At 34.8% G+C, this 13,187-nt stretch overlaps 1 protein-coding gene across 5 annotated transcripts; it reads left to right on the forward strand.

The window, feature by feature from the left end:
- Positions 1-3,394: 3,394 nt before the first annotated feature.
- On the forward strand, positions 3,395-13,073 carry LOC102614180 (DDT domain-containing protein PTM-like). 5 transcript variants are annotated; one of them, XM_006484902.4, is made up of 11 exons: positions 3,414-3,577; positions 3,775-4,529; positions 4,686-4,761; positions 5,126-5,824; positions 6,075-7,323; positions 8,238-8,526; positions 8,624-8,742; positions 8,884-9,350; positions 9,445-9,473; positions 10,934-11,410; positions 11,513-13,073. In XM_006484902.4, exons 2-11 carry the CDS (start codon positions 3,935-3,937, stop codon positions 12,508-12,510), a joined length of 4,998 nt encoding a protein of 1,665 aa, XP_006484965.1. In that variant the 5' UTR covers positions 3,414-3,577; positions 3,775-3,934; the 3' UTR covers positions 12,511-13,073. The 5 variants fall into 5 exon arrangements, with proteins under 5 accessions (XP_024956697.1, XP_006484965.1, XP_006484964.1 ...); XM_006484901.4 differs by having other exon boundaries at positions 3,415-3,577; positions 3,935-4,761; XM_006484900.4 differs by having other exon boundaries at positions 3,417-3,577; positions 3,775-4,761.
- The last annotated feature ends 114 nt before the right edge of the window (positions 13,074-13,187 follow it).

Raw genomic sequence — 13,187 nt, forward strand, 5'->3', positions numbered from 1 at the left:
TTTGATATTGAAACTATTAATTGAGATCTTTATTGTGTCATAAAAGAAATATTTTATGTCCTAAAAGATTACAATAAATGAGCTAAGGATACATACTGAAGGGATAAATGACTAATAAGTAGCTAAATATTTGAAAGAGTACGAGTCGACTTGTACTGATAACTTACGTCCAGTAAATTTCAAAAACTCAAGTTGAAAAAAAAATGTATATTCAAGTGATATTTGAATAGAAAGATCATTCACACATTTCAAAGTAGATCTAATATCAAAATTAAAAAAAGAAGAAGGAAAAACTTACTCTTGTAACACATACAGAAACTAATGTGGTAAGAATGTGACAATTTAAGCCAGAGATTGATTGTCTATTTTTCTTTAATTAAACCCAAAATACTAGTCTCTTGAATACTGATGGATAGGTCATAGGTGCCTTCAACAATGTTGAGGGTATTAGTTTAAATCCCACTAGACTGAATGTTTAATATTTCTCCCATAAATGTGAATAAAAATAGACAAATATATATTACTATTCTTGATATACTATAAGTTTGTAAATTATAGTTTGTCAAAATTTAGAACGAGGCATGTTTCCGTTTTTCACAACTAAAAAATATGCAAAATTTTATTATGAAATACTCTATACTTAGGGCCCAATGGCCCATTTAGGATTGTTTTTTTGGAGTGTTAAAAATGATTTTGAAAAGTTAAAACATAATTTTAGTATTTAGTAAATATTTTTCAAAATCATTTTTTTTTTCAAAATCACTTCATTCATTCTACGGTACATTTTGAAAAGTAAGAAAGGCATGACTTTTCAAATTCTAATTTTTAAAATTATTTTTATATTTAATATAATTCCATTAATATCCTCGTATATATTATTAAAAATCAAAATTATTCTTATTATTTAGAAAATAAAATCATTAATTATAAAGAGATTATTTTTTATCAATTATATTGAGATAATAAACTAAAAAATAATTTAAAAGTACAAATATTTATTTTAGTTATCAATTATTATATATAGACAATAAAAAGTACGTTATATACATGTTTATAAATGTGTAAATAAATTTTATTCAACATTATATTTAACTCAATCATTTGTATTTTTAAAGCAGTTTAACAATAAAATTTAACAAATACATATGACTGCTTTTAAAATTCACTGTACTTTTAAAAATAAATTTTATCAAATGTTTTACAAATTCTCTTTTTAGTTGATTATTTATACAGTGCAGCTAAAGACAATTATTTTAAACGTTACAATATTACCAAATTGGCCCTTAATAAATCAGTAATTTATCACATTATAATTCCATTAAAATAAAAAAGTTAAATTATTGCCTAAAAAAATTGTGGAATGACTTTACACATGCAGATTTGTTCTAAAACAATGATTTAATCTAACCTAATTTCGAATCAATCTAATTTAACCACACCAAAAATAGCAAACCAACAGATTCCCAGATCTACCCCCGAGAAAATGTACTGATCTATAAACCATAACAATATAACATGTTACAAATAAAATAGAAAGTGGGTCCATTTATTCATTGCAAAAATAGAAAAATAAAATAAAATGAAGAGAAATTAAAATAAACTCTCAACATATACGGCTAATTGTCAAAAAGTTTTACCCGGAGAAAATAATTTTAGGTTATTAATTAATTTCATGATCGTTCATGTACCATTTCAAATTGCGTAGCACAAGTGGCGAAATATATTATCAAAATTTATTTCCTATATTTTGAAGAAATTGGCGGGTACCTCCTAACAAAAATGAATAATTTTCCCGCCATTTTGTTTATATAATCTGTTCCATTTAGCTTATGTGAATGAATAAATATATCCAAATTTGCTTTACGTAAGTTTCAGCGAAAGAGCAGCTTAGAGCGTCACCCGGATCGGTAACGAACTCTGAGTTCACTCGCTACACAGCGAGTTGGTGTTCCGCTCCGGATATTATTTAATTTTCTTTTTAGGAATGCTTTATTAGTCGTTTCTCAAATACGTCGTTGACTCCTCTGTCGGAGAGGGTAAATCGTGTACAAGTGGACTTTTGTGAAATCAGTTTTGACCAAATGGTGTGGGCCCTACAATCTAATCCGACGTCAATATATTTTATTTATCAAGTTTGATTGGATTTATGGTTTTTGGTTAATCAAAGGAAAGGAAAAAAAAAAAAAAAACTTGTGCCAAGTTACCCCATACTTCATTTTTAAAGTAGATCTTTCGTGCGTCATTCCACCTTTAGGCGAGTGGTTGGGTTGCTGTCCTCACAGTTTAAGCCCCTATAAAAATATTGTGAGAACTTAAGTCTTTCTTTAATTATATCATTTAATCAACTGGAGGTCAATATTCTCCCTTATAAATGTGAGAGGATTATACATCATTCTAATATTAGTGAGAGTAAAAATATAGATAGTGTTTTATAAGAATATATGTAAAATAATCTCAATAATAGTCTCATTTATAGTCTGATTGTCATAGTAGATCTCATGCAAAATAATATATTTTCAAATTAATTTTTATTAAATTCTATTAAAATAGGATCCAATAAATTCTGATACAATTATCAATAAACTTATCACCTGACACAATACAAATAAAATATCATGAAGACAAATAGGTTTAAGTTAATAAATATTTTGATTTTTGATTTTTTTAAAACCAATTATGTACATAAATTAGAAAAATAATGGTTTATTTTTTGCCATTTAGATACAATATTTTAAAATTATTACTATGTATAGTCAGTTTGGACAAGTCCAATTGTAGATTAGTGTTATGAAATGCATAAGTTTGAATCCTCATGAGAAAATTTTATCTTTTCACAAAAATATGAAATAATAATAAATTTATCCATAAATACACTAGATATATTAATCTTTTAGCTAACCTTGGTAAATCTTTTAGAATATTATAAATATATATATATATTTTGATAAATCCCAATTATAATGTATATCACGTTAAAAAAAGAAGAAGGAAGCATCATTTAGATAAAAGTAGTTTTTGATAATAAATATCTCATTTAACTTATTTGTAAGTTACAAATATATTTACAAATAAGTGTGATTATGTTTATTCTTTTGTATTATTTGATAAAAATTAAATTTTTTGTAGGCAACAAACATTAAATTAAAGGAGAAGAATGGAGGACAGAGAATAATAAACTAAAAAAAGTCAAATAACCTATTATTTATTCTTTTTAAAATGTATATTCACTAATCCGTATATTATGAGAATACTTCCACCGGATTATAACCTTTTTCATTTTAATAATATATAGGCAAACGCCTCCATGTCATGTAATTAAAAAAATAATAATAATAATTTCTTATTCGACTCGAACGGGTCGAAATCCTAACTCGAAGATTCCGAGTTTCCAACTCAGTGAGTGAAAGACGAACAACTAATACATATTTAACTCGTTACATATGAAGTTATGGAGAGAGAGAAAGGGAGGCTTTCTTTTTTAGGGCTTCTAATCCTTCTCTCCCCACGAAACACACAACACCAGAAAAATCAGAAGAGGAAAAAAAAAAATCGATGACAATTTATAAACCCTAACTAGGTGCTCTTTTTTCCTCAAACTTTTAAAAATAAATAATAAATCAAAACTTCAATTCTATCTACTTATAAAAATCATTCAATCTATTACTTTATCTCTCCATTTTTAAAAAATACCATGTTTTTTCAAATTTTCTTTTGTCTAATTAACAGTTAGTACGATTCGTTATTGATTTTGTGTCGCGTGATTCGTTTGTATAGGATCTGCACGAACTCTGGATCTCTTAGTTACTTGAAAGGAAGCATATGTTAAAACTTCAGCAAATTATACGATTTTGTGGAACCCTAGAGTTATTTATGAATAGGTGAATCTTGGTTTTTGATTTGATTTGGTCTGATTGGTTCGTTATCGATCTAATAGATGGAGGCTAAGGTGAAAAGGCCAAGGGGTAGGCCGAGGAAAAGAAAGAGACCGGAGGATGAGGATGTTACCGATGGTGCTGGGGGTAAGAAGCGGGTTGTTGCTGTTGAGGCGAAACCAATTGCGTTAGTCGGTAGATATGTGTTGAAAGAATTTGAGAGTGGGATATTTTTAGGAAAAATTGTGTATTATGAAAGCGGATTGTATAGGGTGGATTATGAGGATGGTGATTGTGAGGATTTGGACAGTAGTGAGCTTCGTCAATTCCTTTTAAATGAGAATGATTTTGATGCTGATTTAACTCGGAGGAGGAAGAAGCTGGATGATTGGCTGGTGAAAAGGAGTCTGAAGAACGAGAAGAGTAATTTAGAGAAGAAAGATGGGGATGCAAAGAGTGAGGTGGATCGGATAGAAGCATCCACATTGAGCGAGGTGAGTTGTGGCCTGACAGTTGAGGATGTTGGTGAACAAGTTGAAGGTGATATGGACTCATCTAGTGATTCATGTGAGCATGTGCGGGAGACAGATGCAGGATTGGAGGCTGAAACCCCACTTCTTCCACCTCCACAATTGCCTCCATCTTCGGGGACTATAGGTATGCCAGAGGAATATGTTTCACATCTTTTTTCTGTCTATGGGTTCTTGAGGTCATTCGGCATACACCTGTTTTTAAGCCCGATTGGATTGGATGATTTTGTTGGGTCACTGAATTGTTGTGTTCCGAACACATTGCTGGATGCCATTCATGTAGCGTTGATGCGTGTCTTGAGGCGTCATCTTGAAACACTCTCTTTGGATGGCTCAGAGCTTGCATCAAATTGCATGAGGTAAAATTTTTATTGTCTTTGTTAGTGCATTATGGTGTAGAATGCGTGCAATACTAGAAATGATGTTTTTCATTTGTATCTATAGTTCATCATATTCTACTGGTGGTTGCTGCAAGAAACATGAAAATGGTTAGATTTTGAACCATTTTGTCTTAGGAAACAAGACTGTAAATCTTACTCGATGCAGTTTAATATGACTATTTGACTAATTGGATTTTGTTGTGTTTTTCATTTTAAGTGTGTAAGTAATTTTTTGGCATGACTATATCCTCCCTATTCATATCTATGACGTATGCATGTATGAAGATGCATTTACTTTTTATTTCACTGACATTGCAGAATCATGTTATTTTCTTGTACACAGGTGCATTGATTGGAGCCTGCTTGATACACTAACTTGGCCCGTTTATGTGGTCCAGTATCTCACGTCAATGGGATACATAAAGGGAACCCAGTGGACAGGATTTTATGATGAGGTTTCAGTGAGAGAGTATTATTCCTTATCTGCAGGAAGGAAGCTGATGATTTTGCAAATTCTGTGTGATGATGTGTTAGATTCTGAAGAGCTGAGAGCTGAAATTGACGCACGTGAAGAATCAGAAGTTGGATTAGATCCTGATGCAGCAAGCTATGGTTCTGAAATTGCGCGTAGAAGGGTCCATCCTAGATTTTCCAAAACTCCGGATTGCAAGAATAGGGAGGCTGTGGAATTTAATGCTGAAAATGATCGAATGAAGACTTCTTGTAAAGCAAAACCTTTGGGTTTTAAAGGTACTGAGATGGATGCTCCGGGTGTTGATGTGGATGGGAATGGTGATGAATGCCGCATTTGTGGAATGGATGGGACCTTGCTTTGCTGTGATGGGTGCCCATCGGCATATCACACAAGATGTATAGGTGTCTCCAAAATGTATGTACCAGAAGGGTCATGGTATTGTCCGGAATGTGCAATTAATAAAGTGGGCCCGATTGTCACAATTGGAACCTCACTTAGAGGAGCAGAATTATTTGGGATTGATTTATATGAGCGAGTGTTCCTGGGTACATGCAATCACTTACTGGTGTATGTTTCCAGAGCTTTCTACATCTTACTTTTCTCATTAACTACAATTTTTATTTTAACTTTTGGCTATCCACTTCTGGTATTCGCTCTGTAAAACTTGTGGTACTGAATTTGTAGTTTGTTACTGTTTGCCTTTTGACTGGAAAAATTATCTAAAACTTTGTTTTCATCCTTTATTATAGTCTCTTGGCTTTATTTTCTGGACGATGCCCAAGTGTTTTGACTGATTTTTTGAAATTGATTATTTCAGGCTCAATGCTTCCAGTAACACGGAACAGTATATCAGATACTACAATCCGATTGACATTCCCAAGGTCTTACAAGCACTTTTATCATCTGTGCAACACGTATCATTGTACTTGGGGATTTGCAAGGCAATTCTACACTATTGGGACATTCCAGAAAGTGTTGTCCCTTTTATGGGAATGGAAACTAATACAATAAATGCAAAGGCAGATGAAAAGTTTTGTAGTCAATCGCATCATCCTCCGATCAAGGAAAGCCAAAGAATTACAGATATGGTTGAGGCTGGGAATGCAAGTAGTAACAACGGAAGTAATGTGGATAATGTGGCTGTTTCAAGTCTACACACCTTTATGAATACAATGTCCCAAACTGGTGTTCCTTTTGTTCAGAGCAATGATATAACAGTAACAGAAAAATTACAGGATTGTCTCGTATTGAATGGGAAGCTACCTGGACATGTCAAAATGGAGTCTGCCATGTCTACTGGTTCGGTTAGCCAGCAAGCTGATCCATCTGATGTAACCTACCAAAGCTTGGTTGACAGATCAAGTGCAATAGACTTTATGACTTGCACCTCACAAATCAGCAATGATGGTAATAGCGGGCATGCAAGTTCCTGTTTATCACCAAATATCTCATTTCTGAGCAAGGAACGAAATCATGGAGGTCTTTTAGGAGTTGGAACAAACTATGCCAATAAGTGTGCATTCATGGGCTCTGTTTTCAAACCTCACTCATATATAAATCAATATATGCATGGAGAATTTGCTGTGGCTGCGGCTGCAAAATTGGCCGTTCTTTCATCTGAGGAAAGCCAAGCTTCAGAGATGCATAAATCAGGCAATACCAGAAAAGCTATGTCTGGTAGCATTTCACTGCAAGCAAAAGCATTTTCATCAACAGCCTCGCGGTTTTTCTGGCCCTGTTCTGAAAGGAAGCTTTGGGAGGTTCCAAGGGAGAGGTGTAGCTGGTGTTATTCATGTAAATCCCCACCTTCAAATAGGAGAGGATGCATGTTGAATTCAGCTATGACAGTTGCCACTAAAAGTGCTATGAAAATTCTCAATGGCCTTCTTGCTCCAAAGACTGGGGAGGGGAATCTCCCTACTATTGTGACATACATTATGTACATGGAAGAGAGTTTTTGTGGTCTTATAAGTGGCCCCTTTAGGAGCGTAAGTTATAGAAAAAAATGGCGTAAACAAGTTGCGGAGGCTTGTACTTTGAATTCGATAAAAGCCCTCTTGCTAGAAGTGAGTTCCCCCCCCAAAAACAATAAAGTTTGTTGGCATGTTTATTATCATGCATATATTTGTTTCAATTTGTTTATTTATTTTATTATGATTTGAAGTTCCTGGATTTTATATAAGTAGGTTTTGATTATTAAGATTGGTAGGACATTTCTTTTTCACATGATGTAGCATATGTTTGATTGTTGATTGTTGATTGTTGTAGATATACCTTGAATTTCTTGTATCTTAGTAGCTGATTCTATCTTCTAGATGCATTTAAAATGAAATAGGAATGCTTCGCACTGAATATATATATGGTCTTGCGCATGTATTATCTGTGACTGCCGCTTTTCCATACTCTTGAATGTACTTTAATGTTTTGTCATATCAAATTCATTGGCTATTTGTTTTATAATATGCTGAGGGAATGATACTTTTTGATTTTAGTGCTTCACTCATGATTAAGCTTGTTAAGTGGTCATGAGACCATAAGACATTTTTCTGGTCATTTCTGAGTTCTTCGTTTCATTCCTTCTTGGGTTGAGTTTTAATTAAATGGATCATTTAATCTTCCTGTGTTCACACTACTTCCCACCATTTCAGACCAAACTTTTGATAAACCTTAGATTTTGTTTCCTTCCTCCAGAAAGTATCAGGAACTTGCTGCAGTGGGGGCACACTTGTGTCCGCTTAATTATTTTAGCTAAATTGTATAAGATTTCATGAGCTATTAAAGACCTTGGAGATTGTTCAGGCATTCAGCTGTGGCCATAGTGTTTTTATGCTCTATATATGTAATTATGACCATTTCCTTAGGATGCATACAGTCTTTTATGTTCTGTTTGTGAATGTATGACTTAATTATTACAGAGTTTATCCATATGCTTATGTTATTTGCGTTGCGAGTCTTGTGACCTTGTAGTCTTCATTTTCAGCTTGAGGAAAACATCTGCCATATTGCTCTTTCTGGGGACTGGGTGAAGTCGATGGATGATTGGCTGGGTGACTCTTCTGTGATACAAAGTGCTTCATGCAATTTCGTAACTACCCAGAAACGTGGATTAAGTGGGAAGCGGGGTAGGAAGCATTCTGTTATTTCTGAAGTTACAGCTGATGATTGCAATGACCAAAGTTTCAGCTGGTGGCAAGGAGGGAAGTCAACAAAGCTAATATCTAAGAAAGCAATTTTGCCGCACACAATCATTAGAAATGCAGCTCGCCGAGGTATCATCTATGGTGTATACTTACTGTTATAATTTTTAATTTTAAGTTAAATTAGTTGAAAGGGGGAAAAAATATTCATGATTTTATGGCTCATCAGGTGGTTTGAGAAAGATCTCTGGTGTTAATTACACTGCAGAGATGCCTAAAAGAAGCAGGCAGTTGGTTTGGAGAGCTGCGGTTGAAAGGAGTAAGACTGTGTCACAGCTTGCACTTCAGGTTTGTCTAAATATATTTTACCATTTGAGTTATTATATTACCTTCTTTCTTACACTTTTAGCATATTTTCTTTTTGTTCTGATAATATAATGGGTTTCTGGTTTTATGATTTCTCAAAGTATTTTGAAATTTTTGCATCAGGTTAGATATATAGACCTTCATGTGAGATGGAGTGAGCTTGTTCGTCCCGAGCAGAATCTCCAGGATGGAAAGGGTCCAGAGACAGAAGCTTTTGCTTTTAGAAATGCAATTATTTGCGATAAGAAAATTGTAGAAAACAAGATTAGATATGGAGTCGCTTTTGGAATTCATAGGCATCTTCCTTCCCGTGTTATGAAGAATATCATTGATATAGAGCTCAGTCAAGATGGCAAGGAGAAGTACTGGTTTCCTGAAACGTGCCTTCCTTTATTTTTGATTAAAGAGTATGAAGAAAGTGTGGACATGGTGATTGCGCCATCATCTAAAAAGCCCTTAAATGAGTTGTCTGAGTTTCAGAAAAAGCAGTTGAAAGCTTCCCGAAAGGATTTATTTTCATATCTTGTGTGTAGAAGGGATAAGATTGAGAAGTGTGCATGTGCATCGTGTCAAATTGATGTTTTGCTTGGGTAATTACTTTTTATATTTTACATTATTTTAGTTTTGGGTTTTTGCACCTACTTGCCTCAGCTCATCTGTCTTTTCTCATGATGTGATCTTCAGGAATGCGGTCAAATGTGGTACCTGCCAAGGTATGCTAATCACCAACCTATCAGTTTTTTGTTTTAGAGATGTCTTAGGATTCCCAGTTGTTTACCTCCGCTTTTATGTCAATATCTATGTCAAAAATTTCACAGATAATATAATATTTTTGCGTATCCTGGACTTTGGCTTCCCATTCCTCATGTTATCTGATAATTACTACCCCTTTCTTTTATAGCCGCTTTATTGGCAGCCTAAGTTTCCTTCTTTTGGCTCTTTCAAGACACTTGCAGATGACGTATGCCTACATCCTATAATTGATATTATACCCCCTTTTTTAATTGAGTGTCTTAAGTTTACCTCACTTTCGTTCAACATCTTGTCTACAAAAAGTAAAACTTGTGAACCATTAAAAATTGAGATTGAGAAATTTTTTTTGCAGAAGGAAAAGCTGTCAAATGCATTGTAGATGTTCGTGTATGTTTTAGATGCTGTATTTTGGACCTCTAAAAGAAATATAGAGGAAAAAAGAAACCTGGTGGACAACTTGTCGTACTTGCTAAACAAAATGCCATATATTTCTTACACGCTTGCTCTTTTTTTTCCATTGAAAGTGGCTATTGCTCTTTGTAAAAACTTAAAAAAGTGATCAACCTGGTTAGAATTCAGCTGGTTGCTAAAATTGGTGGGACATAAAAAATGCATGGATAAAAAACAAAACTTTACCAATCCAATAATAAATTAGATTTGATGAATTTCCAGCCAAAATTTGAACCCGAAGAAGAATGAGAGGAAGAAAAAGTGAAGCAGAATTAATTTTGGAGCTTGTTTTCCAGGAATATTTTCCAATGTTCTCTTACTGCTCATATAAGATAAGGGTCCTTTGAGCAATTGGGCCCTCAGCAATTGTCAGAGTCAAAAGTTTTTGATTGCTTGGCAGTTGTGAAAATATTGAAGTCAGCTAAATATATAGTGATCCTGTCTCTCTCTTTCTCTCTCTCTCTCTCTCTGTTTTAATTTTTTTTTTCATAATTTAAAAAAGGAAAAGAAAAAGAAATCTGTTCCTCTAAGTAAAGGTGCCATGGTATCCTTTGAAATTTGGGAATGTTTCGGGGACTATAATTAAACATTCTGGAACTTTCAATTAGTGTAATTGAGGTTCACTATTTTCCAGGTAACTCACCTTGTAAATAATATGTTGTTAGCATGGAAAATTTACTTATTTTCTCTTGGAATGATTGAAACAATTGTTAGTCTACGCACATACAAATAGAATAGTACTGCAAATAAGTAATAATTGTGTTTAGGTGTTCTGAAGATATATAAGCAGTTCTTAGTTAAATGTTTAGCCCACAAATAAGATTATTACAATTGGCTATAATTGTAATTTCAAGTTAGATGACTTTAAAATGAGGAGAGTCTGTTATGTCATCAGAGATAGGATGCTTGCTGCTATATTTGTTGTTGCAGAATTGAATAATGTTGAAGTTTTGCTCTGTACTTTGGCAAGGTTATTGTCATGAGGGTTGTACATCAAGTTCAATGCATATGAACAGTGGAGTTGAGCCCATGATTGTCTGCAATCGATGTTACCTTCCAAGAGCTTTAGCTACAAGTGAAATTCGTAGCGAATCTCCAACCAGTCCACTGCCCTTGCATCGGCAAGAATATCATACTGCAGTAAAAGTCAGTAAAGGAACACGACCTAAAGGTTTTAATCAAGCATTGGCATCTATCAGAACTCAGGAGAGTTCTGAGAGCAAACAAACAGTTTCTGATTCTAGTACAGTGACGAAAACTCGAAATAGAACATTGTCTTGGGGAATCATATGGAGGAAAAAGAACATTGAAGATGCAGGTGCTGATTTCAGGCGTGCAAATGTACTCCCAAGGGGCAAGTCAGTTGCCCATTTGGAGCCTGTTTGTGATCTGTGTAAACAGCCATATAATTCTAATCTGATGTACATTCACTGTGAAACTTGCCAAAGTAAGCCACTTTGGATAGTTTTTGCTATTACATTTTACCTGAAGATATCAATTTTTTATTATACGTATCTTAATGACACTTTGGATCTCTGGTCATTTGCAGGGTGGTTTCATGCTGATGCTGTTGAACTTGAGGAGTCAAAACTTTCTGATGTAGTAGGTTTCAAGTGTTGCAGATGTCGTAGGATAGGAGGACCTGAGTGTCCCTACATGGACCCGGAACTGAAGGAGCAAAAGCGCAAGAAGGATCAAAAGCGCAAGAAGGATCAAAAGCGCAAGAAGCAAGGGTTGAATGCTCCTAAACAGGGGCAGGGATCTATGAGGGTAGATTCTGATGATGGTACCATTTATGAATCAAAGGAGTTTAAACTCACTACTCCAATGTATCCGATGGAGGAAATGTTTATGCCAGAAGACGATCCTCTTCTTTTCTCTCTTTCGACAGTTGAGCTTATCACAGAGCCCAATTCAGAGGTGGATTGTGGCTGGAATAATTCTGCACCAGGGCCACAAAAACTTCCAGTCAGAAGGCAAACGAAGTGTGAAGGGGATGTAGGTAGTGGGTCTGTTGGGAATAATGTTCCTAATGTCGACTTATCCATGAGTTTTGATGCAAATAATGTCATGAACCCTAAAGAGGAGCTTTCAGTTCCTTGTGTGGAATGGGATGCTTCTGGCAATGGCCTTGAAGGTGAGATGCTGTTTGACTATGACGGTCTTAACTACGAGGATATGGAGTTCGAACCCCAAACCTACTTTTCTTTTTCAGAGTTGCTGGCTTCTGATGATGGTGGGCAGTCGGATGGGGTTGATGCTTCTGGGGTTGTGTTTGGAAACCGGGAAGATCTTTCTTGTTCAATTCAACAAGATGGAGCCCCTCAACAATGTGGGTTGGGTACATCTAAGGATCCAAGCAATTGTACGGTCTCGACGGTTAATAAAATGCAGTGTCGAATGTGCCCTGATATTGAGCCAGCTCCTAATCTCTCATGCCAAATTTGTGGCCTTGTAATACATAGTCAATGTTCACCTTGGCCTTGGGTGGAGTCTTCATACATGGAAGGAAGTTGGAAATGTGGCAATTGCCGAGACTGGCGGTAAACTTGCAATGCCTGAAGGAGTAAAGGTTAAAAGATTGTGCCGTTTTAATTTGAGGGGGTGTATTGTTGAATGGGGATTTTATTTAGGGTCATTTTTGACAAACTTTGTGGATGGAATGGCGACTGAGAGTGAGGTTCAGGGTCTGCAAATTTAACATTCTTTTTTCGGTTGCCGGTGAAGGTGGAGAAATTCTACAGTGTAAAGGCCGAGTGGTTCCTGCTGCTGATTAGAAATTGCTGCTGCTGCTCAGTTGCCAATTTTGGTTATATGGTTGCCTCCTGTGAAGTTCCCTTTTGAGCAACTGGAATCAGTCAAGGTGTTGATAACCAATCTGATTCAAGGAATTCAGCAGAATTGGAGAAAGTTAGGAAATCGGTTATGGTGTAAACTGAACCGTAGAATTGATTTGCTGGTTTAGATTATTTACAGCGATCTAGAAAGATAAGCAATTTTTTTTGGTTGTGCTTATCCGGTTGCATTGCTTGTACAAATTAGATTTCTGTCACCATATTTTACTTGGAGAATAGCAAAAGATTAAAAGTGGAATCCTTTGTTCTTTTTCATATTTCTGTCTTTCGTATAAAAAAATAAATATGTATGAATAAATTGCATTTCTCAACCCAGTACATGTATGCATGTATATGCATACACACACAACAAATCTATTAGTTTTCAAG

Source organism: Citrus sinensis, chromosome 8 (genome assembly GCF_022201045.2).
Source record: "Citrus sinensis cultivar Valencia sweet orange chromosome 8, DVS_A1.0, whole genome shotgun sequence".
Classification (NCBI taxonomy): Eukaryota; Viridiplantae; Streptophyta; class Magnoliopsida; order Sapindales; family Rutaceae; genus Citrus; species Citrus sinensis.

Coding starts and splice junctions, on each gene's coding strand:
- LOC102614180 (XM_006484901.4), top strand. CDS start 3,935: ATGGAGGCTAAGGTGAAAAGGCCAAGGGGTAGGCCGAGGAAAAGAAAG. Junction 8,527..8,623: donor TAGAAATGCAGCTCGCCGAG/GTATCATCTATG, acceptor ATGGCTCATCAG/GTGGTTTGAGAAAGATCTCT. Junction 11,411..11,512: donor TCACTGTGAAACTTGCCAAA/GTAAGCCACTTT, acceptor GGTCATTTGCAG/GGTGGTTTCATGCTGATGCT.